Source organism: Zerene cesonia, chromosome 29 (genome assembly GCF_012273895.1).
Source record: "Zerene cesonia ecotype Mississippi chromosome 29, Zerene_cesonia_1.1, whole genome shotgun sequence".
Classification (NCBI taxonomy): Eukaryota; Metazoa; Arthropoda; class Insecta; order Lepidoptera; family Pieridae; genus Zerene; species Zerene cesonia.
The window spans coordinates 2,097,781-2,123,685 of NC_052130.1; the positions used below are offsets into that span (position 1 = coordinate 2,097,781).

General features: G+C 32.8%; 4 protein-coding genes across 6 annotated transcripts in view; 2 read left to right on the plus strand and 2 right to left on the minus strand.

Moving 5' to 3' along the window:
* Positions 1–3,449, plus strand: part of LOC119837754 (cytochrome b-c1 complex subunit 6, mitochondrial-like) — a 4,941-nt gene extending 1,492 nt beyond the window's left edge. The window contains exons 2-3 of the mRNA XM_038363495.1: positions 2,217–2,262; positions 3,274–3,449. Coding sequence (XP_038219423.1) covers positions 2,217–2,262; positions 3,274–3,434 — 207 coding nt within the window. The 3' untranslated portion in view covers positions 3,435–3,449. The remainder of the gene's footprint in view (positions 1–2,216; positions 2,263–3,273) is intronic.
* Positions 1–15,339, minus strand: part of LOC119837753 (protein phosphatase PP2A 55 kDa regulatory subunit) — a 37,472-nt gene extending 22,133 nt beyond the window's left edge. Inside the window, exon 1 of one of the 2 annotated variants that reach the window (XM_038363489.1) lies at positions 15,176–15,338. The gene's annotated coding sequence lies outside the window, so the exon portion shown is untranslated. Of the gene's footprint in view, positions 1–15,175 lie in introns of both variants that reach the window. The other variant, XM_038363490.1, reaches the window with a different exon arrangement.
* A 1,429-nt stretch (positions 15,340–16,768) lies between these two features.
* LOC119837813 lies at positions 16,769–23,179 on the minus strand. 2 transcript variants are annotated; one of them, XM_038363581.1, is made up of 5 exons: positions 23,012–23,179; positions 21,540–21,738; positions 19,344–19,658; positions 17,435–19,234; positions 16,769–17,145 (listed from the first exon to the last, which is right to left on the minus strand). In XM_038363581.1, exons 2-5 carry the CDS (start codon positions 21,714–21,716, stop codon positions 16,924–16,926), a joined length of 2,514 nt encoding a protein of 837 aa, XP_038219509.1. In that variant the 5' UTR covers positions 21,717–21,738; positions 23,012–23,179; the 3' UTR covers positions 16,769–16,923. The 2 variants fall into 2 exon arrangements, with proteins under 2 accessions (XP_038219509.1, XP_038219510.1); XM_038363582.1 differs by lacking the exon at positions 23,012–23,179 and adding an exon at positions 22,695–22,922.
* Positions 23,180–23,783: 604 nt separating this feature from the next.
* LOC119837926 (probable small nuclear ribonucleoprotein Sm D2) lies at positions 23,784–25,366 on the plus strand. Its single transcript, XM_038363717.1, has 3 exons — positions 23,784–23,924; positions 24,014–24,266; positions 25,162–25,366. Coding segments are annotated over exons 1-3 (360 nt in total). The 5' UTR covers positions 23,784–23,922; the 3' UTR covers positions 25,267–25,366.
* Positions 25,367–25,905: the final 539 nt, after the last annotated feature.

The window sequence follows — 25,905 nt, forward strand, 5'->3', positions numbered from 1 at the left end:
GACAGGCCAAAACATTTCTGTTCTGCTCCGTCCTTCACACATGAGCGCAAACATTTGTACATTCTAGAATGTTTACACGCAAATAAGAGACTGAATAATATATTTGCAAATGTCGTTATCATCATCAGCCCATATATATGTTCCCACTGCTGGGACACAGGCCTCCTATGAGGGTTCAAAAAAAAAATGTCGTACTTGTGAATTATTATAATAACGTATTAGTACAAATGTGAGTGACCAGTATGAAGACCTACAAATCACAGTGCTAAAAGCATGGTTTTTCGACACATCCAACACATTTTGCTATACACGAGGCGTATTTAACTGCTATATAAACATGGCTACGCAAATATGAAATTTGTGATTGTATTTTGGTTCATGTCTGACTGTCTGTGTGAACAGGATGTAGATTTGTGTTTAAGTTATATAGATATATAAGTACATATATGGGGTCAATCCGGTACAGGCTTAATTGGGAAAATATCCAAATAATTGTTTTCTGTAATTTCAAAACGTTGAAGAAAACTTTAGTCTAATAAATTTTCATACATATTTAAAAAAAGGTATTGTCATTAGAATAAGTAAAGTTTTTTAACATAGTAACTAGTTCATTGAGAATTGTTTCCATATATAAATTCGAGTTTTCCTTTATATTTTTAACAATACAAATTGAACGATATAAATTGGTAACCCCTCTTTGTAAAGTCGGTTGGAAAAAAAAAATACAATTCTATGCGTTCTGATTTTAATTTATAACGCAAGGGCATTCAAATGAGTTATTCGCTAAACAAACCCTTCGGAGATAGCTTTTTACAACATATGAATACAGAAATATGCTTGCTTGATACCAAGCGTCCCTGAGCATACCCTCATGTGCATCGATCCATTGTTATCTGGTAAAATGTATGATAAACACAAAGCTCTAATACTAAAGCTTTTACTGTATCGCAGCTAGCAATTTGAAAAGTATCTCTATTTTATTTTATTGATTACTCTTTTATCAATTTTCCAAATGACGTATGGAATTCTAAAAAAAAGTAAAATAAAATCAGATTAAAAAATCCACCTACCATAGATAACATAATACATTATCTGTGATAATACTATACTAGTACTAAAACGTACCTATGTGCAATTTAGCTCTTTAGGCCATTATATGCCACTGGCCAGAATATATAAAATACAATCAACGGTATTAAAATTACAGGTCTAAAAGTATGTTTCGATAGTTTTTCTAAGAAAAAAGAACAACGAAAATCAGAATAAAAAAGCTATCTTTTACAGTGTCTTATCCAATGTATGAAATAAAGAAAACCATACTCGCTAAAAACTTCCAAACTATTTAGTACGTAGGTATCGTATTAATCAAAAAGCATGCGAAGTTGTGTCTACTCGTAAAGAACATTCTAGAAAAATAAACTACACACAAAAACAATACATTATATATCTAATAAGAGCTAATTGCTTAGCGTCACTCCCACGAAGCATCTAATGAGAACCGATTCCAACTGATTTTATGCAATTCAGTGTAGATTAAATTGTGTACCTACTAAGAAACTAATGCTGTTAATTGTTGAGTTAACGATCTTTAAGAATGTTGTTCAACGATTCAGTTGGGGCACGAGTTCTTAAAAATACTTTTATAGTCAATATTCATAGCATTATGTGAAAATTCTGCTTATTACTAAGATAATTGCATAGTAATTCTTAATTCGTAATTGTTTATTTGCGCAAAAATGGTACACAGGTTGTTAAAATATAAATACTGTGGTAAGTTTTTCTCATGTTTGTGTCATGCCACGAAATAAATAGCATGCAAAATATAATATTAAACTTGTATTAAAAATTTACATTGAAATAACAGTTTTTTCTTAAATATATATATATATATACATATACTAGCTGCACCCGGCAAACGCTGTTCTCTTTATATATAAGGTATAATTTCATTACTTAATAATGATATTTAGATTTTAAGGATATCACACAATACAAAATAACATATAAAAATATGCATAGAAACATTTTTTATGCGCCTCCGTAGTTTTAAAAATAAAAAAAAAGAAAATACAGTTAAAATTATATTCAAATATGAGATAAAAAACTATATTTAGCTACTGGCTGCTATGTCACATTATTAGACGATAAATAGGCCATATTATGAACTATGGAGGTGATCAATATAATAATTAATCATTTATACTTTATTTTTACAGAACTCGCCCGATCCACTGACCAAAGCACGCGGCATTTGTATGGAAAGTAAGTTTATGGCACAGATAACATAATGATAGTCTATGACTAGACTAGCTTTTGCCGGCGGCTTCACACACGTTAAATTTGCAGTAGTTTAATATATGTTATTATAATAAATAAACCTTCCTCTAGTATCACTCTATCTGTTAAAAAAATCCCATCAAAATCCGTTGTGTAGTTTTAAAGGTCTAAGCATACATACGTACAGACGCGGGAAGCGAATTTGCTTCATACTATGTAGTGAAGAAGTAGATAATTCATTTTCAGAACGTTCAAAATGTATTTTTTTAAACTTGACAATACAGTAATTAACTTACAACGCTCATAACATATTTACTAAGAGATACTACATATTTAATATAATGTTACTAAGAGGATACTTTTATGCTTTGCAATGTTTTCACGCAAAAACTGCTGGACCGATTAAAAAAAATTCTTGCACGATTAACAAGCTACATCTTCACTGAGTTTCATTGAGTTAGCTATAATATATGTACCACGGACGGAGCCGGGGCGAACTGCTAGTCTACTAGCAATGTTAAAAAATCGTTTTATTTGTATTAGATACTTAGTGTAAAATGATAATCCTTAAATCTACATATCTACTATTGTTATACAGGGAAGATTTGATGATTTGTTTGATTGTGTTGAATAAGCTCCGAAACTGCTGGAGCGATTGAAGAAAAAGATCGTTAGAAGCCGACTTTATCAGCGATGGCCATAGGATATTTTTACTGTGGTTAAATACCTTATTCATGGAACACGGCTAACACATTATATCTTTTAGTATCGACATAAGTGTCCTCTATTGTTTTCTTATTGTATAGCTGAAACAATAAAGTGTTTTCTTTCTTTCCTTCTTTCTATCTATCTTTCTTTCTTTCTTTCTTTTTTCCTTAATAGGACATAGGGGCAATTTGATCACACTTTTTAAAGATCTAGTACGGTTTTGTGTTATCTGTGATAGAAATGTAAATAAAAATTTCAAGGTGGTAGTTATAAGGATCCATCTTTCAGAGGACCATCACGTACAGAAGATATTAACAACACTGAAGGCTTGTGAAGAGAGAATCGCGTCGAAGTCGTATACGGCGGAAACCTGCCACCAGGAGACCATGGACCTGATTGAAGCGCTCGACCATTGTGTGGGTGACTCTGCGTTCCTTCGTATAAAATAAACTAAAATAAATTAGATTTTCTTGTGTTTGATTTTACGCGAGTATTATAAATTTAGAACCGGCGTGAAACAATAGTTTGCTATTGTGTTTCGTACGGTGAGGGGGGGAGCCGGAGGCCCATATCCTTTTCCTTCCTAGTCCCTTCCTTTATTCCTCCCATAAATCCTTTCCTGATCCCTTCCCAATTAAAGTCGGCAATCCATTTGTAGAGGCGAAAGTTCTGTTATTGACCTTACGCTTCTCCAAATGTTCATGGGCGGTGGTAGCGCTTACCATCAGGCGACCCACCAGCTCCATTGGTGACTATGACATAAAAAAAAAGAAATTAAAATCCGTTTAAAAGTCTATAATTTCTAAAATAAATTAGTTTATTGTATTTGTTTTCAATCTAAAACGGCATTTGGCATGTTACTCGAATGAAAATATTTTTTTAGCTTATTCTTCTCTCGTGTATTATTATATGCTGAAATTGATCATACGTTCAAATTATTACGTATATAATACGTATTTTATAATATTGAAAATTTTATGCCAACCTTATATTAAACATACTTTTGACATTATCCCTACTAATCTATACTAATATAAAGTCGAAAACTATCTACCTAACTCTCCCCGGGTCTGTCTATATTTCTTTTGACTATGTAATTGTTTAAATGTAAGTAACGTAGCAGACAGACAGAAGCGAGCATCTGCAGACTCAGGTCATTGGTCGTTAAACCAGGTGATCTCAACATCTGCTCGGAGTTCCCACGATTAATCCGATGTAGGGCTAGTGTATAGTATACTTGCTGCGCCCCGCGGTTTCACCCGCGTAAGTCCGTATCCTGTAGGAATATCGGGATAAATAGTAGCCTTTATGTTATTCCAGAAGTCCAGCTATGTACGTACCAAATTTCATTGCAATCGGTTCAGTAGTTTTTGCGTGAAAGGGCAACAACCACACACACATCCTTACAAACTTTCGCATTTATAATATTAGTAGGATATTACTTAATACCTTAGTACTATAGTACCTATATTTATGAATGAATGAATGAATGAAAAAAACAAAAAATAAACAGGCGTACAAATCTCAAATTAAATAGCAAATTAAAATAAAATAGCCATCAAATTAAATAGCCTTATCGCTAGGTAGCGATCTCTACCAGGCAACCCTAACAATACGGGATAATAAAAATGGGTAAGCAAAAATAAGGCAATAATGAAACGCGGATAAAAACAATAATAATACCTATATCATATAAAACAAATACAGTCAAAAGAATGAAAACAGCCCCATGGTATGCGCCGCATAGTTATTATTTTTTTATAGCGGAGCAGGCAACCGAGCTAGTGGATCACATGGGGTAAAGCCACTGCCCATGATCAATCTCAAAGCTTTATAGCTTTTTTGGAGCTTTTTCCGGCTTTCGGAGGTAGTAAGCTCTCTTAGAAATTAAAAACTTTTTAACGGATTTTAAACGCGATTCATTCATTATATTCTTGTATGACCTTCAAGACATGTAACATCTCAGTCTCCCCGTGACCACGCTCGCTTTAAATTGTTCGAAACGTCGGGTTAATAATATAATGAATAAATCGCGTTTTAAAATCTCTAAAAAAGTTTTTAATTTCTAAATGTACAATACTCGCGTAAAATCAAACACAAGAAAATACTAATAAGCTCTCTTTTTAAATATATTTATGTCAAACGCCTAATTTCCGCTTCTATAGCAATTTTTGGGATAACAACTTTCCTCTCGCGGGTAATTTCATCCAAATCAGTCCACTGATTTAGTTAGCAAGAATTGGTTGACGGTGCATGTCGTGACGAATATTTCAAAGTAAATATTAGTGTTATAAATATCAAATCGCAGCATTATGGTTGCTTGTTTTATCAACAATACGTTTAGACAATGTTATAATCAGTTGATTCATCGAAATTATTTTTTTACTGTGTACTCAAATTTATTGTTGTTGTTAAAAATATGTATGTTTTATGTCCCCGCTTTATTATATTATTATTACATCAGACTTCATTTCTCACTGAAACAGCAGCGCTAATCCTTCATTACAGCTACAACATATCACAAATATAATAAAACTCCTATATATTATATTGGTTTTCATCAGCACATCTTTCTTGCAATTACGCGAGCTATCTTGGGAATTTTGTAATAGGATGCCATAAACCGGCAGGGTCACGTCATAATGTGGCCTCACACTTGACTGTCCCGGCCACAGATTAAAAATATACCGCATCACAGAATAAGAATATTTCAGATTCCAAAGCACAAGCACAAAGTTAAGCACACTACAACATGAATTGGGCCAGCTCGCACCGGGGTAGGGAAGCACCTCCAGACAAGAAATAAAAGCATGCTGTGAGTAGGGGAACCGCATGTTCGTATCCTTTTCCTCACCCACGCATTCCTTCTTTCCAGTCGTCAATCTTCGCCTCATCCCTTACCCCTTCAAAGCGGGCAGCGTATTCGCTGAGGCATTGCTTCTACGGATGTTGGTGGGATGTTACCATCAGGCGACTACCAGCTTAGTTGACCTAATATTAATCCCATTTATTTCGTATTGCCCTAGTTAAACTCTTTCCTTCATTTCCTCCATCAATCCTTTCTATATCCCTTATTTTGCACAGTTAACAATCGATTTGCACAGGCATATAGCCTCTCCAAATGTTTATTTGCGCTGCTTGTTGCTTTTCATCAGAGAATACAGAAGATCCTCTATCAACTATGACGTACTAGTAATTGTATCGATTAAAAATTTTACGAGCGTAGTTAGGCTCTTTATCACTTAGAACAGATAGTGCCTATCTAAATATATCAAACCCTACGAATTATCGTTTTCTGTGAGAGAGGTACAACATGGCATATTCTGAAATCTCATCAATTTACTTCGGGTCTAAGCGCTAATGGATTTTGACGTAATTTCATCTATAGATACAATGAACAGTAACCAGATTATTTATATCTGTACATTCAAGTTTTTTAAAGATAAATGTCTAAAATTCATCCTACTAATATTATAAATGCGAAAGTTTGTAAGGATGTACGTGTGTTTGTTACTCTTTCACGCAAAACCTACAGAACCGATTGCAATGAAATTTGGTACGTAGACAGCTAGACAACTGGAATAACATATAGGCAACTTTTATCCCGATATTCTTACGGGATACTGACTTACGCGGGTGAAACCGCGGTACGCAGCTAGTCGGCTATATATGTACCACGGTCGAAGCCGGGGCGAGCAGCTAGTTGTAAACAATTTTATCGGTTCCATAAAATGTAAGTTCGCTATGAAAGTGAATGGTTTTACATTATAAGAACGGACATAAGACGTATGCGACGAAGTAGCAGTAATTCAAAGTAATTGCTGATAGTAATAGATCTATTATATAATATCTACTTATGAAGCCATATTTAAATACCGTATATATAATATATATTGTGTTCATGTCGTTAACTAATGACGTTACGTCAATTCGCTTAGTTATCTGTGGTATAACTTATAATGGACTAGCTGTTCGTCCCGGCTTCGCCTGTGCTACATATATCCTATGTCACTCAGTGAAGATGCAGCTTTCTAATGGTAATAGAATTATTGTAATTGGTTAAGTAGTTTTTGTGTGAAAACGTTACAAACATACGAAAATACAAAAGTCTATTCTTTGTACGGTGCTAAAAATAAGGTACATTACCTTATAGAGTCAATACCATTGAATAAAATTTGTCATATTTTTATTAATATATATCAACCTAAGTATAACAAGCTGTGCAATTTTTCAAATCGGACCAGTAGTTTCGAGATATGCACGTAAAACAAACTCTTCCGCATTATTAGTATAGATTATGTAGAGATGTGATAGAGCTGACAAAAATCTGACCCCAGGAAATGCTGAATCGTTTTGAACAATAAATTTTTGATTGGATAAATGACTGGATATTTATTATCAGATAAAAAACTCACGACGAAAAATATGTCGGTGCCCATAAATACTCATTTAAAGCAGCTGACGTCGCGGGCCAAAGCTAGTATACAATAAGCTGTTTATGTACTTTAAATTTGAATTAATTAATAAATAACATATTTTTTGTAGTGACAAGACAAAATTTAAATAAAATTCTTTAATTATGAGTTCATCTCCTACGTCATTGTTGCTAACCATCATTTACATATTTTGATAATATCGTATTTCAATATCATTAATCTTATTATATTTTTTCATCATTTACATTTTCTGTATGTCTCGTATTAAAAAGAATTCTATAATAAATAATTTATCAATAGAATAATGTTTTTATATGATAACCAATACCACAGATAATATAAAACTATCCTTCCTATTCTATAATATATATTAAATATATGTTTGATTGAACCCTCTAACGCTAATCTCAGGAACTAATGGACCGCTTTCGAAAATTCTTTCACCGTTTGTACATGCTCCATAGTGCTATTAATGAACACGGGCGAAGCCGCGGCGCACAGCTTGTGTTTACTAATCCGACATTATAACTTATTCAATGCAACTGTAATAGATATATCCTAATTATTTAAAATATTGTTAATCACATAGATAATGAACCTTGATAGTTTTGAAACACACGCGAATATAATTAAGTCATTAAGCGAAGTATAATTAAAAAACAATTTTTAATTTATCGAATGACGTGTGCGATATCGATTAATGTTACATGAAGCGAGTGGGTTGACTCGATTAGCCATGGGAATATGTATATCTTCTATATTCTATACACTATAGCATATCTCTATTAACTGAAGCTCTTACCGGATATGGGTATGGCTACTTTATATATTATACTGTGACCTGTGTTTATCTGTGGCCACAGATAATAAATAATACCTCAGATTATCTATGGTTGTAACAGCGGTGTTGCTATGACATTTTTATAGAACAAAACGAACTACAATTACTACTAAAACACGCTGCAAGCTGTAACTTCACTGAGTGGCTCAGGCTATATACTTGTATGTACCACGGGCGAAGCCGGGACAAACAGCTAGTTATGAGCACATAGATATTTTACTCACATCCAAACTAAAAAATAGTGTATTATATAAAGATAGTATGCCACTATTAATTTTTCTCTCACAGATAAAAATGATCCTAAGCGAGGTTAGAGCTAGGTCACACGTGTGACCGGTTTTCCAGTACTTAGACTTAAGACCTAAGTCATTGTTTAATTACACCACGTCTTGTCGTATGACCTCAGAATTAGGTATGAGAAAGTCTGGACCAGACATGTGTTGATTGCACAAATTAAGAATATTATTAAATTAATTCTTTATTTTATATGAAGGTTTATTATCTCCCCTATCTTCGAAACGGATGGACCTATACTCATGAGACTTATCATCAGATAGCCGTCGTAAACCGAGTACATGTTTACAACATTAAATAAAGTATTTTGACTTTGGTAGTGGAATAAAAGTTTTCGGTTAGGTCTGGAGTGAAAATTTATTATATACCACATATTGGTCTGACCGCCTCCTTGGTACAGTGGTTAACGCGTGAGCGGAGAACCGAGGGGACCTGGTTCAATTCCCGGTGGGGACGCACAAAAAATAATATCTCGGTCTGAGGACACAGAAGGCTGATCACCTACTTGTCCGTAAAAAAAATCGATCAGTAAAACAGATGTACATCATCTGTCCCATACCCCACAAGGGGACACGGGACACTTTTTTACATGTCAGTAAATAGTAAATAGTTACTATCAAATTTCCGCAGTCGTGTATTATATTTCGTTTTAAATTAATATGAAAATAAAACAATGTCTCACATACCTATAATCGCTTCCTTATTGCTGATAAAAATTTATGACAGTATGCGATACATACCTACTCGTCGATCATGACCTACATTTGTAAAAATAAACACAACTGAGTTGACAAATAATATCACATTTTGATAATATTTATTAAAAGATTAGTTGAATGACCTGGATGGCGCAGTAGATAAAGGCCGTGATTTATTGGGTTGATTGATTGAGTTAGTATGTAGGTTCAATCCTGTACTAGATATATGTTATGTGATAAACGTTGTATTTTAATTTCTAGGTCCTATACCAACACGTTTTTGTGGAAAAAAGTGTTTTTCTAATCATAGTTGTATATTTTAACTTATTCTTGAACTAAATAACACAGTAAAAATTTAGGAATTATTGTATTTATTCAGAAAACAACAGAAAACAAACGATGTTCGTTAGAATTAGATACTAATGAATCATTTTCCTATTCGCCAAAATCGTTTATTCGTTTATGAGGGGCAACGACCGGGACAAATATTTGTCAGAATCACCAAATTATCTGTCCAATAAGCTATGACATATCAAAAGAATAGGCAGGGCATACGGTAACAAGCAATTTTGTTGTATTTTAAAGCGACTTCAGTTTATAAGCCATAATCGCTCTGACATATAAAACAGATTGTGTCTTGCTCGCTCTCACAAGTCTGGCAATTACCAGACTTTCGTATTGCCCTTTTGAAGAGTATACAACGTAACTTTTCCACAGATAATAAAATATTATACTAGTAACTTTACATAGCCTGTAACATAAAAAAAAACTAAATCCCACCAGCTGCAACAAGGAAACATATGAAGGACCACAGACTAAGGAAAAGTGAGATTATAAAGTCATGACACGTTATGTTGCGGAAACGTTGCAGAAATATATCAGATTATTGGATTATCGTATTGATTATATATTAATTTAATGTTTGTTTTTACTGTTTACGCCTCGTTTTAATGTCTAAACGAATACATCACACCATATCACAATAAAATTCGGTTGAAAATATTTTATTTATCTTATAAAAAACATTATTTTTTTACATATATAAAAAAAAACAATTATTTGTAGTTAAAATATCTTCAGCTCTCGATATTTGTAAGGTAGGTTGTTAGTTTATTTGTGAAAACACTTATTGAAATATTCTCTGTAATTATTTTATATTATATTAGGATATTGATATAACAGATGGAAGTTCGCAGCCAGAGGGTAAGCAAACCTAATGAAATGATTTTTTTTTTATATTAGCGCCACAGTATTTTGAAGTCTGTCACGCACCACTGCAAAATCACATAAAGCTATTGTTTTTTTCAAAACACAGATTGAATTTGGCTCAAATTAATTAAACCAATCGAATTATGTACTCGTGTAACCCAATGTTTGTCTCAAAACCCACCAGACAGATGTACCATTCGTGTATGGTCAATAATTCGTATGAAACAAAGCAGTATCAATTTACGACGCACAGTTATTTCGATTTGCACGTGAATAAAAACGTGCTTCATTTAATCGATTTTAATTCTCATTGATGAGGATGTTCGATTCATCTTATTATGATTTAGGTTACACTGTGCTATAAGTGTTGAGAACAGATCAGATGATTTATAATCAATCATCATCATCATCAGCCCATACACGTTCCCACTGCTGGGACACAGGCCTCCTATGAGGGTTCATTCCATAGTTCACCACGCTGGCCAAGTGCGGGTTGGCAGATTATAATCAATATTCTATACCAATATTATAAAGCTGAAGCGTTTGTTTGTTTGAACGCACTAATCTCAGGAACTACTGGTACGATTTGAAAAATTCTTTCAGTGTTAAATAGGCCATTTATTGTGGAAGGTTGTAGGCTATATATGTACCACAGGCGAAGCCGGTCTTGTCTGTCCACGTGTCCTTCGCGGTTCCCATTGGTTAGCGCCCATCTTGGATTTGTAATTTGTCGTAGTTTATAGTTTATAGTATTTTCCCTTTTATAGCCCTTTTATTTAATACCCATTTTGAGGGAGTTGTGAAAAATATTGAAACCGACATTTTGTGCCGGCCGCCATATCTGACCAATTTTCATCAAATTCGAGAACACTCCGGACATAATCTCAATAAAAAAAATAAACATCGGTTCCTCTGACACACGACATACGACACAATACACAAGCACACACACGCACACACACAAAAGTGACGTGGACGTGTCCCCCCCCCACAACTTCAGGCGACGACGGCCTGAATCATACAGCGTGGTTATTCCGCGTATTGAACACATCGAAAAATTAATTGATGAGTCCCGTGTTCAATTTATTTCTGAATCATTCGTTGAATGTCGCATTCACACGAATAGTTTTAATTTTATAAAAGATCAACGCCTTATACGTAACAATAACTTAATTAATACTGTATACTAGCTGTTCGCCCCGGTTTCACCCGTGGTATTTACATATATAGCGTATACTCATACATAGCGTCACTCAGTGTAGTTGCAGCTTTTTAATGGTGAAAGAATTATTGAAATCGGTCCTGCCATTCATGCGTGATGGCGTGACCGAGAGAAATAGGAATTTATCCATGCTGTTCGGTGTTTTTTTTAAGTTTTTTTTTTAAGTTTTTTTTAAGTTTTTCTATATAGTAATCTGTGGATATAAGCCATAAATTTACCAGGGACGGACCGCCGAACTTCGATACTACCAGAACTTTTTAGGAAAAGTGAAGTCCCGTGTCCCCTAGTGGGGTAAGGGGCAGATGATGTACATCTGTTTCACTGATCGATTTTCTTTACGGACAAGTAGGTGATCAGCCTTCTGTGTCCTGCTAGACCGAGACATTCTTTTTTATGCGTCTCTACCGGGAATGGAACCCAGGACCTAGGGTTCTACGCTCACGCGTTAAACCACTGTACCAAGGAGGCGGTCAGAACTTTTTAGGGGTCTAATTGAAAACCAGCGCTTGGAGCTCTCCTAGCACACGCTGAATTAAATCCTATACGGCAACGATATGGAACTTGATATAGATTTATACATATACATATTTTTTTTGTTATTGTTAAAGGTGTCATGTCTTTTCCGTCAAATAAATATTTTTTCTTTCTTTCTTTCTAGCTATAATATAATGCTGACGCCAATTAAATATAGATATAATGAAGTTAATTAAATACAGTCGGACATCTCGAAAATTGCACTTAAACTTTATCTGATTACCATCCTAGCTAATTCCTAAGTCTTTATATGATACGCTATATTAATGTTGCGCTCAATGACGGGCTACACTTATTGAACCAAAAAAAAAACACATAAATGGTAAAAGAGACGAAGTTCGTGTTGTGGCTCTAACGAAAGCGCTCACAACGCGTTCAGGCAATAATAGAATGCCACGACGCGTTCTCAGCATTACATGAAGTGTTGAAAAAATGTTTAAATAACACATTACATGTAATGTACCGATGACTAATATGATTCGTGTCCAATATTTTATTACTAAATTCTTTCTTGCTTTCTTTTTAATTGAAAAGTAAGTGTATTTAAGTAAGTTTACGTATTCGTACGATTGTGCGTGACCGGCATTATGGTAACCAAGTAATGTTAACGCGTCATGGCATATCTTCATTGCCACGACGTTTTTATAGAGCCAGACCGCGTTCGTGTTGTGGCTCTAATGAATTTTTACTGTGACCGTAAATTAGTGTGAGGTATTATTTCGCTCAAGCGTTATCGGCCTTTGAACGTTAGATACACAAATGAAAGTCGATTAATTACACCATTTATAACTAAAGAACGGCTAAATGGATCTTGATTATTTGTTTCTTGGATTTGTCTTCGGTTGGATTAGGATCGTCGTCATATTTTCTTATTGCTCATTTAGCTAACTATTGTTCGGACATTACTCTAGGAACTTGCCTATGCTTTCTACTTCTAGTATTACGCGTAACAATAAATAAAACAATATCAATCATACATATATTTTGTTGTTGGTAAAAATACTACTTTGTAAAATCATGTACTGTTTACTATTGTTGAAGAAAATCAATTGACCATGATTCCTGCGATTGTTATAAAGCAATTTGATCGAACTATCCATAGCTTGTGAATAAGTAGGTTATATGTTTTATTAAGGCTAGCGATACATTAGGGGGCATCCAATAATAGCGTGAGGAATTTAATGTAGGAAGGGGGTCGAGTTAAATTTAAAATCACGTTAAGAATGGGGATCTCGGAGAATATCAACAATTTTTTGCCGTTAGAAATTTAGTAAAATGTCAAAATTTAAATTTAGTACTCCTAATATATATGTAAACCGTACACAAATGTGTACGGGTTGAATCTATGTCACGAAATCGCGGGGCTCTACCCAGGGTCAAAAATTGAACAACACCTCACGTAATTAATGGATTACCCCTTACGTACCTTAGGTACCATTATATGGCATATGGCAGAATTGGTCAAGTTTTCAAATGTTTTTACTGGAAAGACAGCTAGGCCAGTTACTTCCGATAACATACTAATATAACAAATGAATTATTACTTCTGACGGATGGACGAAGATTATTATATTTTAAAGTAGTGACATATTCTTATCAGAATACGTGTCGCTGACGAAGAAAGCAGCGTAATATAAGCAACGTAAATATAAGCAAAATATAACGATAGAACAATCGAAGGACAATAGCGCTGACCGACTGTCAGTTGTTTGCGAACCTTGACTCCATTTACAGAGTTAGTACTTCGCTTCTTGTATGTTAACAGTGACAATATAATTCGATAGTTGCTTGTTAATTGATTTTTATACAGGTCCATACGGTTCCGTATTAGCTTTATCCATAAACTATCTGACACTGATATAATTTTTCAAATCGGAACAGTAGTTCCTGAGATTAGTGCGTTCAAACAATCAAACAAACTGTTCAGCTTTATAATATTAGTATATAGCTACACCGATGCTATGTATGCTTAAAATATTTAAAACTACGCAACGGATTTTGATGTTTTTTTTAAGAGACAGTGATTCAAGAGGAAGTTTATATGTATAGTAACATCTATTATTCTGCTCTGAATTTAACGCGTGAGAAGCCGCGGGCAAAAGCTACAATGTGTCGCTATGAATATAAGTAATATTATTATAATTTTATAAAGAATTGCAGTGGATCCTCTTGTATGTATATTATCTCGGTCTCCACGTAGCTCGATGATACTTATATCTATAGACCACAGAGTAAGTAAATGTACTTGCTATAGACTAGTATAATAGTAGTACTATATTATCTGTGCTATCGATTTCTTCTATCATGGCGATAAGAACAATAGAACATTTTCTACTTGTTTTTTTTTATTGTAGAACGCTGTATGCTTACGATCCTAAATTTATATAATATCTTAATAGTCAATATAATATGCAACACATATTATATATTCTAGAGTAGCAGTAACAATCTATAAACCACACGTGATAAATTTGTAAACACAAGTAACCTTTTTAACAAGGTAGGCAAAAATGACCTTACAGCAAGGACCAAGGTAAGCTGCTAGTTTTTACTCGTCAATGAGAAACTATAAAATATTTTAAACATAAGAACACTTTGTTCATAATATAGCAATTATTTATGGATAGGGAGAATAAAAATTATCTATAGATATTGAGAATAAAAACCACTGCCCGTGGCCAGTGGCACTGCACTTATATTTCATTGGCCTAATTTTAATAGATAAAAATATAAATATATAAGTATGTACATAATATACATCTAATAAGAACAATTATTAATTTGTAGAAATCTTGAAATGTCTCTTTATAATTAAAAAATATTTTTGTAATAAATAGCAGGCATAGGATAGGTCAATCAAATAGTGTAAGCTACTTCTAGTAAAATTTGGAAGTTTGTATGTTTTAAACTGCACAATTTTATAAATATTTATTTATGAAAATGTGTGTGTACTTACCAATTTAAACTATTAAGTACTCAGTTTGCATCAATAAAGTTCCAAATTAAAATCTTAGATAATACATAAACAATAACCACAGATATATTGTCAGATATCACACGTCATAAAAGCGCGGGAAATAATTGAATCCACACGAAACGCGCTATCAACGCGAACGGGTTGAACAATCTGCCGTTTGCAGCAATATGGACGTAAACAAACAATATTATTTATTTTTGTCGACCCTGGCGCCGATACAGTCTGATTTCTATACAGACAAGCATATAGCGACATCTTTTGGCTGTTGTCTGTAATGGGATCACGTGACGCGTTTAGAGTTTAGACCCGCCAAACGATGAAGTTGCGGAAAAATATGAGATGTCTTTAATAGTTTATATACTTTTATATTAAAATAGCAGACACGTTGTACTTACTACGATGTAGAAACTGTAACTTGGAATAGTAATGATCATGTCTATTTCTACTTTTTCAATTATAGCAAATTAACTATTTCTAACCGAACATCGATTATAATAAAACTAAACGAATGATCGATGAAGCTGCAGTAGCCAGTAAGTGCAGCATAATCAAAGTATGATGACGTAATTATGTTAATACAAAATTTGTATGCCATTGTTTGGCGAATTATCTGAACTATATTATTATTAACCAGTGCCAAAGTCTGTATTATAATATTTCAAACAAATAAATTTTTGTTTATTATTATTATATAGATTAAAAAAAAACACTCTTTAATGATAGAATCAATTAAAATATTGTTTAAGTTGCCCTTATACAGAGTATATGTAAGAAAACTCATCAAATTATTGTATTGTCGCCGATCCTTGACAAGTGTAAAAAGTGTGAATCAAATCTGTCCGTTTAAGTGGTTTAAAATCGAGGTTTAAGGTCAGTCCCATATAAACATACAGATATAGCTAATATTGCTATCATCTTTTAAGGGGTAAGGGATAAGGAGAGGATTGACGACGAAAAAGAAATGGACCGGGACGGGTGAGAAAAAGCAAACGGGCCTTCGGCTCCCCCCTAACCTTCTTCAGAGCTGGTCCAATTCGCGAGGAAGCGTGCTCGACTCCCGCATTATAGAATATCAATAATAACAATTGCAACTTTACAATAAAAAACATTAAGTATATTTAAAAATATTTTATTGAATATATTCATGTTATTTAAAGTTTACAAAAAGTATTTAACTGAAAATATTTAATTTAACCAAAATATCGATACTTTCAATAAACGTATCGAATCTTTATTATTTGAGTAATCGATATGAACTTCAATTAATTCAAAAAAATAAACACATTTATTTATACTTCGCCATAATTATCACAATTTATCACGTATACAAACTAGAGAATATATGAACCTTTTACAAAGGATAGATACTAAAAAAAGAACGAATCAAGACTAATACTTTATAGTCTTTAGTTGTAGATTAAGACTTAAATTTAACATACTCTTATCAAACTAATGCGATTATTATTAAAGTAGTCAAATAAGGTAATTGAGTAAAGCACCTGAAAACGAATAAAGAAGTACCAAATTAATAATATTTGAAAAATGAAAACATAATAATAAAAGATCAAAAAAGCTAGCTAATAGCTATTATAAAAAAAGAAACCTATTTTTGAGAAGTTAAAAAGCAATTAATTGATTGACATTTTATAAAATTCGAGAAATTAAGAAAAAAATTATACAAAAACAATATTTATGCAATGACACTTGAAGAAGATAATTTTAAGGTCTTAACGCATATTAGATATGAAAGATTTCAGAAGGCATTCCATGAGAAATTGTTCATGTCGCTCTCTACGTCTGTTGAGTACAATATCTGGTAGGTATTGCTCCAATCGATACTTGGCGAAATTTTTGTTTTCTTTGTGATTGTTTGTTTGAAAGTGCTCATTTAATTTTTCCCAAGAATAAACATTATTACAATAGCCGCAGTGGTAACAATTGGATTGTGTCTGAAATATAATAGAATAAATTAATAAAATATGGAATTTCGCTAGCCCATGTCTATTGTCTACTTCACGGGCATAGGTAGATTGACTTTCATAGCCTTATGTTCACAGGAAAAATATCATCTCCAACACTATCAAGATCTATAGATAAATTGGAAGGCGGAGGTGGAAATTTAATGTTTTTTTGATGCTCTCTTCATTGATCAACAGTCGCATAGATCTCGCGTAGTTAGAAAGGTTATATATTACTTAAATGCTGTATGAAGGTAATAAAATAAAAAATACACATTACCTCTACCACTCGAATGAACTCCGAAGGTATATTTGTCACCACAGCTATTTTGTCCAACATGTCTAGGTGCCTCTGTGAGTGATTCATCAAAAATTCCATATTCACAAAAGGGTTTGATGTGTTTAACAATTCCAAACATACTAAACATCGAAGGGAGTGTGAATTTTCACATCTTCTGATTAAAAGCATGCTGGTAAATGTTATACAAAATTCTCCGTTTAGAACAAAATCCATTTGGTGCTCTGTATGCACTGCCGTCATATCTTTAACAAAACAATGTATCTGGATTGTTTCAACTTTTGCGTTTTTAACTTTCGTTGATAATTCATTGCGCGATTTATGTGCACTCCCATTTATGTGTTCCTTCATGTTTTTCATAGATAGTGGCACTCTAGTTCCGCACTGTTCACAGAATACGTCTTTAGACCCAGGCTTATATTTTAGCTTATTTTCCTTTGCAAAATTTTCTAAGTCATCTTGACTCGGTGAACTTTCCGTACGTTTCTGTTTAAGAGATACAGGACTACTAAAATGCTTAGTATTTGCAGTTTTTTGTGGCGATGGAACATCTTTCGCAACTTTTTCAGCTTTTAACAAGTTCTCAGGTTCTTTCTTTATCCTCTCTGCACTACTGGCGGGTTTGTGCTCATTTATGTGCATTTGAATGGATTTCAAATTAAAATCAATTGATTTGGAGCATTTCTTGCACATAACGCTATTTGTTTCAAAGTTAACTTCAATACTGTTATTTTGTAAATACTCTATTGACTCCAAAATTTTAGGATCGTCGGATATGTCTTTAAGAGTCTTATTACAGTCAACATTTGAGTTGTTTTCGTTTCTTTCGTTTGATTTATTGAGGAACTGTGGAGTCTGATTTAATTTCTGGATACGTACCTTGTGAAGTTTAAGGATGTTTTCATGATGGGTACTGGTAACATGACCTGTAACATGACATGGCTCCATTGCCCATTCACATAAGATACACATCATTTTCCCATTTTCGAACGGAACTATATAATTTTCCGCGTTTAATATTTTACATACTGTTTCTTCACGTTCTGATATTTTACGGTGTTCGACATTATTTTTTTGATTTTGATTAATATTTGCATTTTTTGCAGTTTTTCTTTTTGGCCGCGAACTTTCTTTGTTGACATTCCCTTCCTTGATTTGATTTATATTTATCTCTTTTTCAATATTTTCTGTTAAACTCTGTTCATTCAATTCAATGTTTTCTGTTGAAGTCGGTGCATTCGTTTCAACATTCGGTGCATTCATTTCAACATTTTCTGGTGAACTCCTTGCATTCAATTCAATGTTTTCTGATGAACTCATTGCATTCAATTCAATGTTTTCTGATGTACTCATTGCATTCAATTCAATGTTTTCTTGTGAACTCATTGCATTCAATTCAATGTTTTCTTGTGAACTCATTGCATTCAATTCAATGTTTTCTGGTGAACTCATTGCATTGGATTCAAGGTTTTCTGTTGGAGTGATTGCATTAAATTCAGTATTTTCTAATGAACTCTTTTCATTAATTTCAATGTTTAATGTTGAACTATTTTCATTAAACTTAATGTTTGATGTTGAACCCTGTCTTTTCAATTCATCATGTTTTGGTGAAATCTCTGCAGGTGAAATTTTGTTAACAGCCATAGTATTAAGGAAACTTTTAGCTCTTTGTCTACATTTTTCAAGGAAATCTGTATGAGAATCAACCGTAAAATGTGAACCAAGAGATGTTATCGACTCCAGAGTATTGCATGTCAAACAATGAAAAGACGTAGCATCAATCTGAAAAAAAGAAGTGTTAGTTATTGAACGATCTGAAACTTAAACATTTAAAAACATTCATTTTATATTTCAATTAAATCAGAAAACAATAATATAACAACTTTCCTACCAAACGATAGATATGATTTTGATTGTTGCTTTCAATATTATTCTGGATTAAATTGATGCTATGCATGGGTGTGTCTAAATGTTCCTTTTCATCTGTATATTCACAGTTGCAAATAAGACATGTGCCTCCACATAAGCCGTTCCATGAACTATTACTAATGGCTATAACACCAAAGGCTATGACGACACCATCACACCGTAGCAGAGACTGACGAAACTTGTTTACAACGTGTAACTTTTCAGCAATATGCAATCGTAATTTTGCTTTCGTTTTTATTAATTGGTTGCAAAACTCACAAAAGTACCATTGCTTTATCTGTAAACAATTATTTTAGTAAGTATCATATGCATACTTATACATCATATATTAATACTAATACTATATTAATACTAATACTTGACTTGAGCACGCTTTTCTCGGGAACTCTGGTGAAATGGTTTTATTATCTATTCTTGATCACGCTTCTACCAAAAGGAACGAATCATCAATGAAAAATTACAAAAATTCCGCGAGAGAAACTGCGTCGTCAAGTGACTTCTAAAAGGAAGTGGCATAAATAGTTAATACTAAAATACACAATGAAACAAATTTCACCCGCGGCTTTTCTTGTGTTTATTTCATGGATTTCAAACACATACGCAATATAAATACTAATAATAATAAACACATATTTTTTAAATAATAAAATATAGAAAAGAGAATTCAATCACGAAGCGGGATTAGAACCCGCGTCATTCGCCGTACTGTGGCAACTACTGCGTCTACTCATTCAGTTTTATGAGCCTTAAGGGACACCCAAAATACGGCAAAGGTATATGAAGGTATCTCTTATGTGGGAGTTGAGCTTCGGCTCAAATTGGGCCAGAGGAATACACCCCCACAGAAAATCGGCGTGAAATAGAAGCATGTATTTCCTTACATTTTACTTTTCCTCATTTCGAATCATCAATCCTTTCCTTATCCCATTCCCCTTAAAACATGCAGCGAATTCGCAGAGGCTTTTTCTCTGCAAACGTTCATGGGCCTTGGTGATAGTTTACCATCAGGCGAACCACCAGCTCAGTTGCCCGAATTCGGCTCCACGTGATCGAATATTTTCTTTTCTTTAAAAATTTCACATTTATAAAAAGTTCAATGCTATACATAAACAAAATAAGTATTTTTAAATTTAATTATTAGTTTTATAGCATTGAAATGCTTTTATAATTTTTTTTAAAAAACTTTAAAAAAATCTTTCTCAAAATAAGTATTTGTTTATGGTTATTGATTAAAGAATGACGATCAACATCGTAATGAGCATCATTAAGTAATTACATAATTACATTCGTCAATATATACCAAATTATTATAAAACTAAAAGATATATATGGTTATTAGAGACATTAATTAAGAGACATTGATTACAAAATAGCTATCCGCCCGGGCCTTTACTTGCACAGACTTAGAAAAACTAGCATAGTTGGCGATGTCTTGTGATTTCCAGAATAAAACTTACCCTATGTCCTTTCTCAGGTCTCAAACTATCTTTGATCGCTATGTTCAACATTCCATCCTAATCGGTCAGTGGTATAGGACAGGACGTACAGACCGACAGAGTTACTTTCGTATTTATAATATAAAAGATGAAAAAATGTTTCAACCATCATAATAAATCTCGACAGGGACTACGATTTACGTCCCACCGCAGTATTTAAACCACGACCATTCCGATCTGTAGAGTCTACTGGTACACAGAAAACTAAATAGATGCAGCCCATATAAATAATATAATATCATAAGGAAAAGAATGATAAAAGATAAGTGATTAAATAATTACGACTTTTCAGTGAATTTTTAAGAACAAGAATTCCGATTCCATTTTCAATTTCATTAGGTGCATACTTAATAAATAATAATTATTATCCATTAGCTTTCCGATCGCGGCTTTGCCCGCATAGCCAAAGAAAAAATATACAGTCCCCGAGTGTTTATCGTCCCTTCTTGTGGGATTTCTATGATAAAACCTATTTTATGTCCATTGACCATTAAGAGAAAGAGAGAGAGAGAGACAGAGATACAGACAGACATGTTAGTATCTCGTCATATTAGTAGATTATCAAAAAATTCAATAAGGATGATGGTTGTTAAGGTTTCATTTAAACATCAAAGTTCCCTTTGTATTATGTGGTATCTTAATAATAAATAAATAGTTCTCACCTTTCTAATACATTCTTCTTCAATATCATAGAATGTATCTTCCAAGTGATTCTTATGAGTCAACATTGCTACATGTTCTGTAATATTGTCCTCATTTTGCGAGTGAAATTCACAAACTAAACAATAATAATCCACTAGTCCTGTCAGAACAGCATTCTTACTGAAATTTGGTGCCATTGTTGACTTGTTTTGTCTTCACCTGTTGAAAATGTAATAAAAAAATTCTGAAATTTTTCTGAACAAAATATTTTATAATAATAATCATATTATCATTTCCATCCCCATGTGGTGGGACATTGGACATACATTTAAAAGTAATGTAAGTTATGTTCAGTTAATTTTTCTTTTATTAGTATTCTTTTTTTTTTAATAAGTACATATCATGCCAGTTTTCATGTATTGAAATGGGAGTTTATAAAATTCTGCTCACTTTTTTCTTTGAAAATAAATTTAAATATCACACTAATAACTCACAACACATTCACTTGTCACCTCGGAGGATTCTGTTTAAGCAATGACAAAAAAATTATTTAAATAAACTTCCTCTCTGATACCCAGAACTTAAGTGTTTATAAATGTATCTGTTACTGCTGACTAGTACATTACTGAATACACAATTAACAAATGAACTTAAATTAATCTCTTAAATTGCTGAATATCATTTAATAGCAAGTTTGTATAAACAGTGATAACTGATTAATATACTAATTATGTATATTATCCATTAGTGAAGTCCCGTATCCCCTAGTGGGGTATGGGGCAGATGATATACATCTGTTTCACTGTTATTCATCAGGATCGGGCTTCTGTGTCCTGCCACACTGAGACATTTTTATGCATCCCCACTGGGTTGCTTCTCAGGACCCCACGGTTCTACACTCACGCCTCAACCACTGTACCAAGGAGGCAGTCTTATATTATACATACTTACAAGAAAGATTCTATAGATTTCAAAAGATCTCAATGATTGTTGCAAAAATCCATGCTTTTTTTAGTCCAAACATAATTAAAACACTTTTTTCTATATAATATGCTTTTAAGATTTATTTAAATTATTTATCTGTATAACTGTATTATAATTAATAAAAAAGAACTACTTTTAACACACATTATATTACCCTTTTATATGAAAATAAATTATTATCTATTACCTACCTACATATTTTATATAACAAACATTCATTAACAGAATTTTTGTAGGGTATAATAAAAGTCAGGTTTTTTGTAGGTAATTTACACGAATTCATTAAAATATGTTTTGCAAAATGTGACAATTGAAATTCGAAATACAAGTACTTTTAACTTTCTATTGTATGTATCTACATACTTATCTGAAATTAACAATAAGATACGTATTAACTTTGCATGTTATATATATATGTTAAAATAACATTTAACAATAACAATACTTGATAGATATTTATAAAGTGGGTATGTAGCTATCTAAATACTGTACAATTAAACAAACTTACCTGCCCGAACTCTGAAGCTTCTGAAAATCGCGGCACACAATAATCAGTAATCTTGGCTGATGGCTCAAACCAGTCGCATTTTCTTATTTTTAAAAAATCCCCAACCATAATCTTACCTAGTATAGTATATTATGTTATCTGTGATGTTATTTACAAAAATCAAAAACAACGATATGAAAATGTTGTCTTTGGTAACTGTATATAAGCATATGCAAGCCCGCCGCCAGTTGTGTGATCTGTTAAAAAACAAAAAGTGTTATACTGCGTGATATAAATACAGTAAAAATACTGTTGGAACGATCTAGAGAAAAAAATAACTTATTACAGAAATACGTGAAAATACATAAAATTAAAGAAATTTGTTATCAAAAATAAGACTTGGCTTAAAGGAGTCGTAGCCAAGCCATTAAGTAAAAAAAAAAATAAGCAAATGCAACCATAATGTGACAAGGATAGTTTAATAATATATATGTAATGCGCTCATACACTTCACTGAATTAAGTTTCTAACTTTGGAAATTAAAAGCCTATGATCACACTGCCTTTATTTAGTTACTGAATCAGACAATAGACATTATGAGTTATTTAGAAGAAAATAAAATCCACTGGGGATTCAGAAATTATCAATATACTTATGATATATTAAATATTGTGACCGTAACTATAATTATTAAATATATAACAGTGTATTAATTGCAGCATTGACATTTATTGCTACAGAGTAAAAATTTTGATACCGCATCACTATTTTGCCTGTATAATCTGTTAACTCAAAAAAAAAATGTTTCATATCGTAACGAGTTCTTAATCTGTGGTATCGGCGTCGGAAGAGTGATACAAAAGCATCAGTTGTTTTTATTTTAAAATTTAGATATTTATCATAATTGTGAATCAATTCTCAAATAAAGAATAATGTTAGCATTGATTTTACTAACAGTAATATTGAAATAACTTCCGAGTTGGATCTTATTTAAGTAACAAATATTTAACCTGTTCTTTTCAGGGCGACCACATCAAAACCCCGTTCTGAAATGACTTTAGAGGAATTAGCAAAGATAGAAGAGGAAGAATTTAGTACGGGTCCCCTTTCTGTACTTACACAGTCCGTTAAAAACAACACCCAAGTTCTAATAAATTGTAGGAACAATAAAAAACTACTGGGACGCGTGAAAGCATTCGACCGGCATTGTAATATGGTTCTTGAAAATGTCAAAGAGATGTGGACGGAGGTTCCGAGAACGGGTAAAGGAAAGAAGGTAACAATAGCTTTGTAAAAAAATTGTTTATTTATCTTTTATGTACGACCATAATTTCTAACCTCAACTGTAGATACTTTAGTTTGGCACCTGCAATGTAACTTGTAAGTTGGTGGTGAAACTATTGCGGTAGTGAATAATGTTGAAAAATGTATTTTTATTTCTTTTGTTGTCATTTTAATTGTAAAAAAAACTAAATTATATAACTTAAGTATGTTTGCTTGGTTGACTTTAACCTCAGGAACTACTGGTTAGCATTGAAAAATCGTTTCCGTATTGAATAGTATATTTCGGATGGCAGTAGGGTATATGACATCATACTTCAACATATGAGGTGAGCAGTGATGAGATATGAGATGGAATTGAGTAGTATGTAGCGTCAAAGTAATTCAAGTGTAGTAGCAGAGCACATTGTGCAAAACAAATGTCAAGTTCTGAAATTATATGTTAACGTAGTCGTGAAATCAATTGTCATATAAGTGTATGATAAACTAGAAGTCTGCCCCAACTTTGCCAGTGGTACATGTATAGCCTAAAGCCTCAGTAAATAGGCTATCTAAAACTGAAAAAACCATTCAAAACAGACCAGCAGTTCCCGAGATTAGTGTGTTCAAACAAACAAACTCTTCCTCTTTATAATATTAGTATAGATATCTTTAAATTTATAAGAATAGACAAATGAGGATCACAATTTCAATGAATTTAAGAATTTGTTACATACTATTTACAGTTCCGGATTTCACCACCACCACATATAAATAAAAAAAATAAATAAATCATCCAATTGAAAAATTCACCTCTATATCCTTGCATACTTCAGAGTCAAGGCCACAGAGTTGTATTTTACCTTAACTTTAATATAAAATAAAGATGTAACATTTTATTTTCTTTGCAGGGAAAAGCTGTGAACAAAGACAGGTTTATCTCAAAAATGTTTCTACGAGGAGACTCTGTTATACTGGTGTTAAGAAATCCACTTGCTACAGCAGCTGGGAAATGATTTCATATGCATTCGGATTTAGGTTAATTATATAAATAAGAATTGTCGTGTAATATTTGCGAAAACTTTCATACAAATAAATAAACCAAAACTGCAAAAATCTTTCTATTATTTATAACTAGATGGTGTTAAAAATATCTCCGTATACATTGTACTGCGCAGCGTTATGCAGCTAAATTCGGAGCGGCCGTGAAGTTTGGCGGTACTGTACATTTCATTAAATTGAGTTTCTAAATAGAAGAAAATTTATGATATAGACTCTATATCATAAATTATAGAGGCTTCAGATCACACTGCCCCAAATTTAAGGCACTGAATCAGATAATGGACATTATAAATGATTAAGAACCAATGGATTAAGAAATCATCAATGATTGCATTTGAAATTCTTGTACATTTTATTAAATTTTGTGACACCATTTACTTATAAGCCTAATACTATCATAGAAGAAAGTATAACTGCGAAAAAAAGATTGGTTGTAACCAGTGATGGCCTAAAATTCGTATTAAGATTTAAAATTGAATTCTTGCTTAGCCTTTCCAAACCCTGCTGACAAAAATCTATAAAATTCAAGGATGTATATTTTTATAACTCAATTTTTCAAGGAAATCAAATGCGATTACACCTTTCTAAATGCG

Excerpts from the sequence above, each read along its gene's own strand:
- LOC119837813 (XM_038363581.1), bottom strand. The coding sequence starts at position 21,716 with ATGGCACCAAATTTCAGTAAGAATGCTGTTCTGACAGGACTAGTGGAT. Across the intron at positions 19,659-21,539 it reads AAGAAGAATGTATTAGAAAG|ATAAAGCAATGGTACTTTTG; the intron begins GTGAGAACTATT and ends AATTGTTTACAG. Across the intron at positions 19,235-19,343 it reads AAAATCATATCTATCGTTTG|ATTGATGCTACGTCTTTTCA; the intron begins GTAGGAAAGTTG and ends TCTTTTTTTCAG.
- LOC119837926 (XM_038363717.1), top strand. Across the intron at positions 24,267-25,161 it reads GAACGGGTAAAGGAAAGAAG|GGAAAAGCTGTGAACAAAGA; the intron begins GTAACAATAGCT and ends TTTTCTTTGCAG.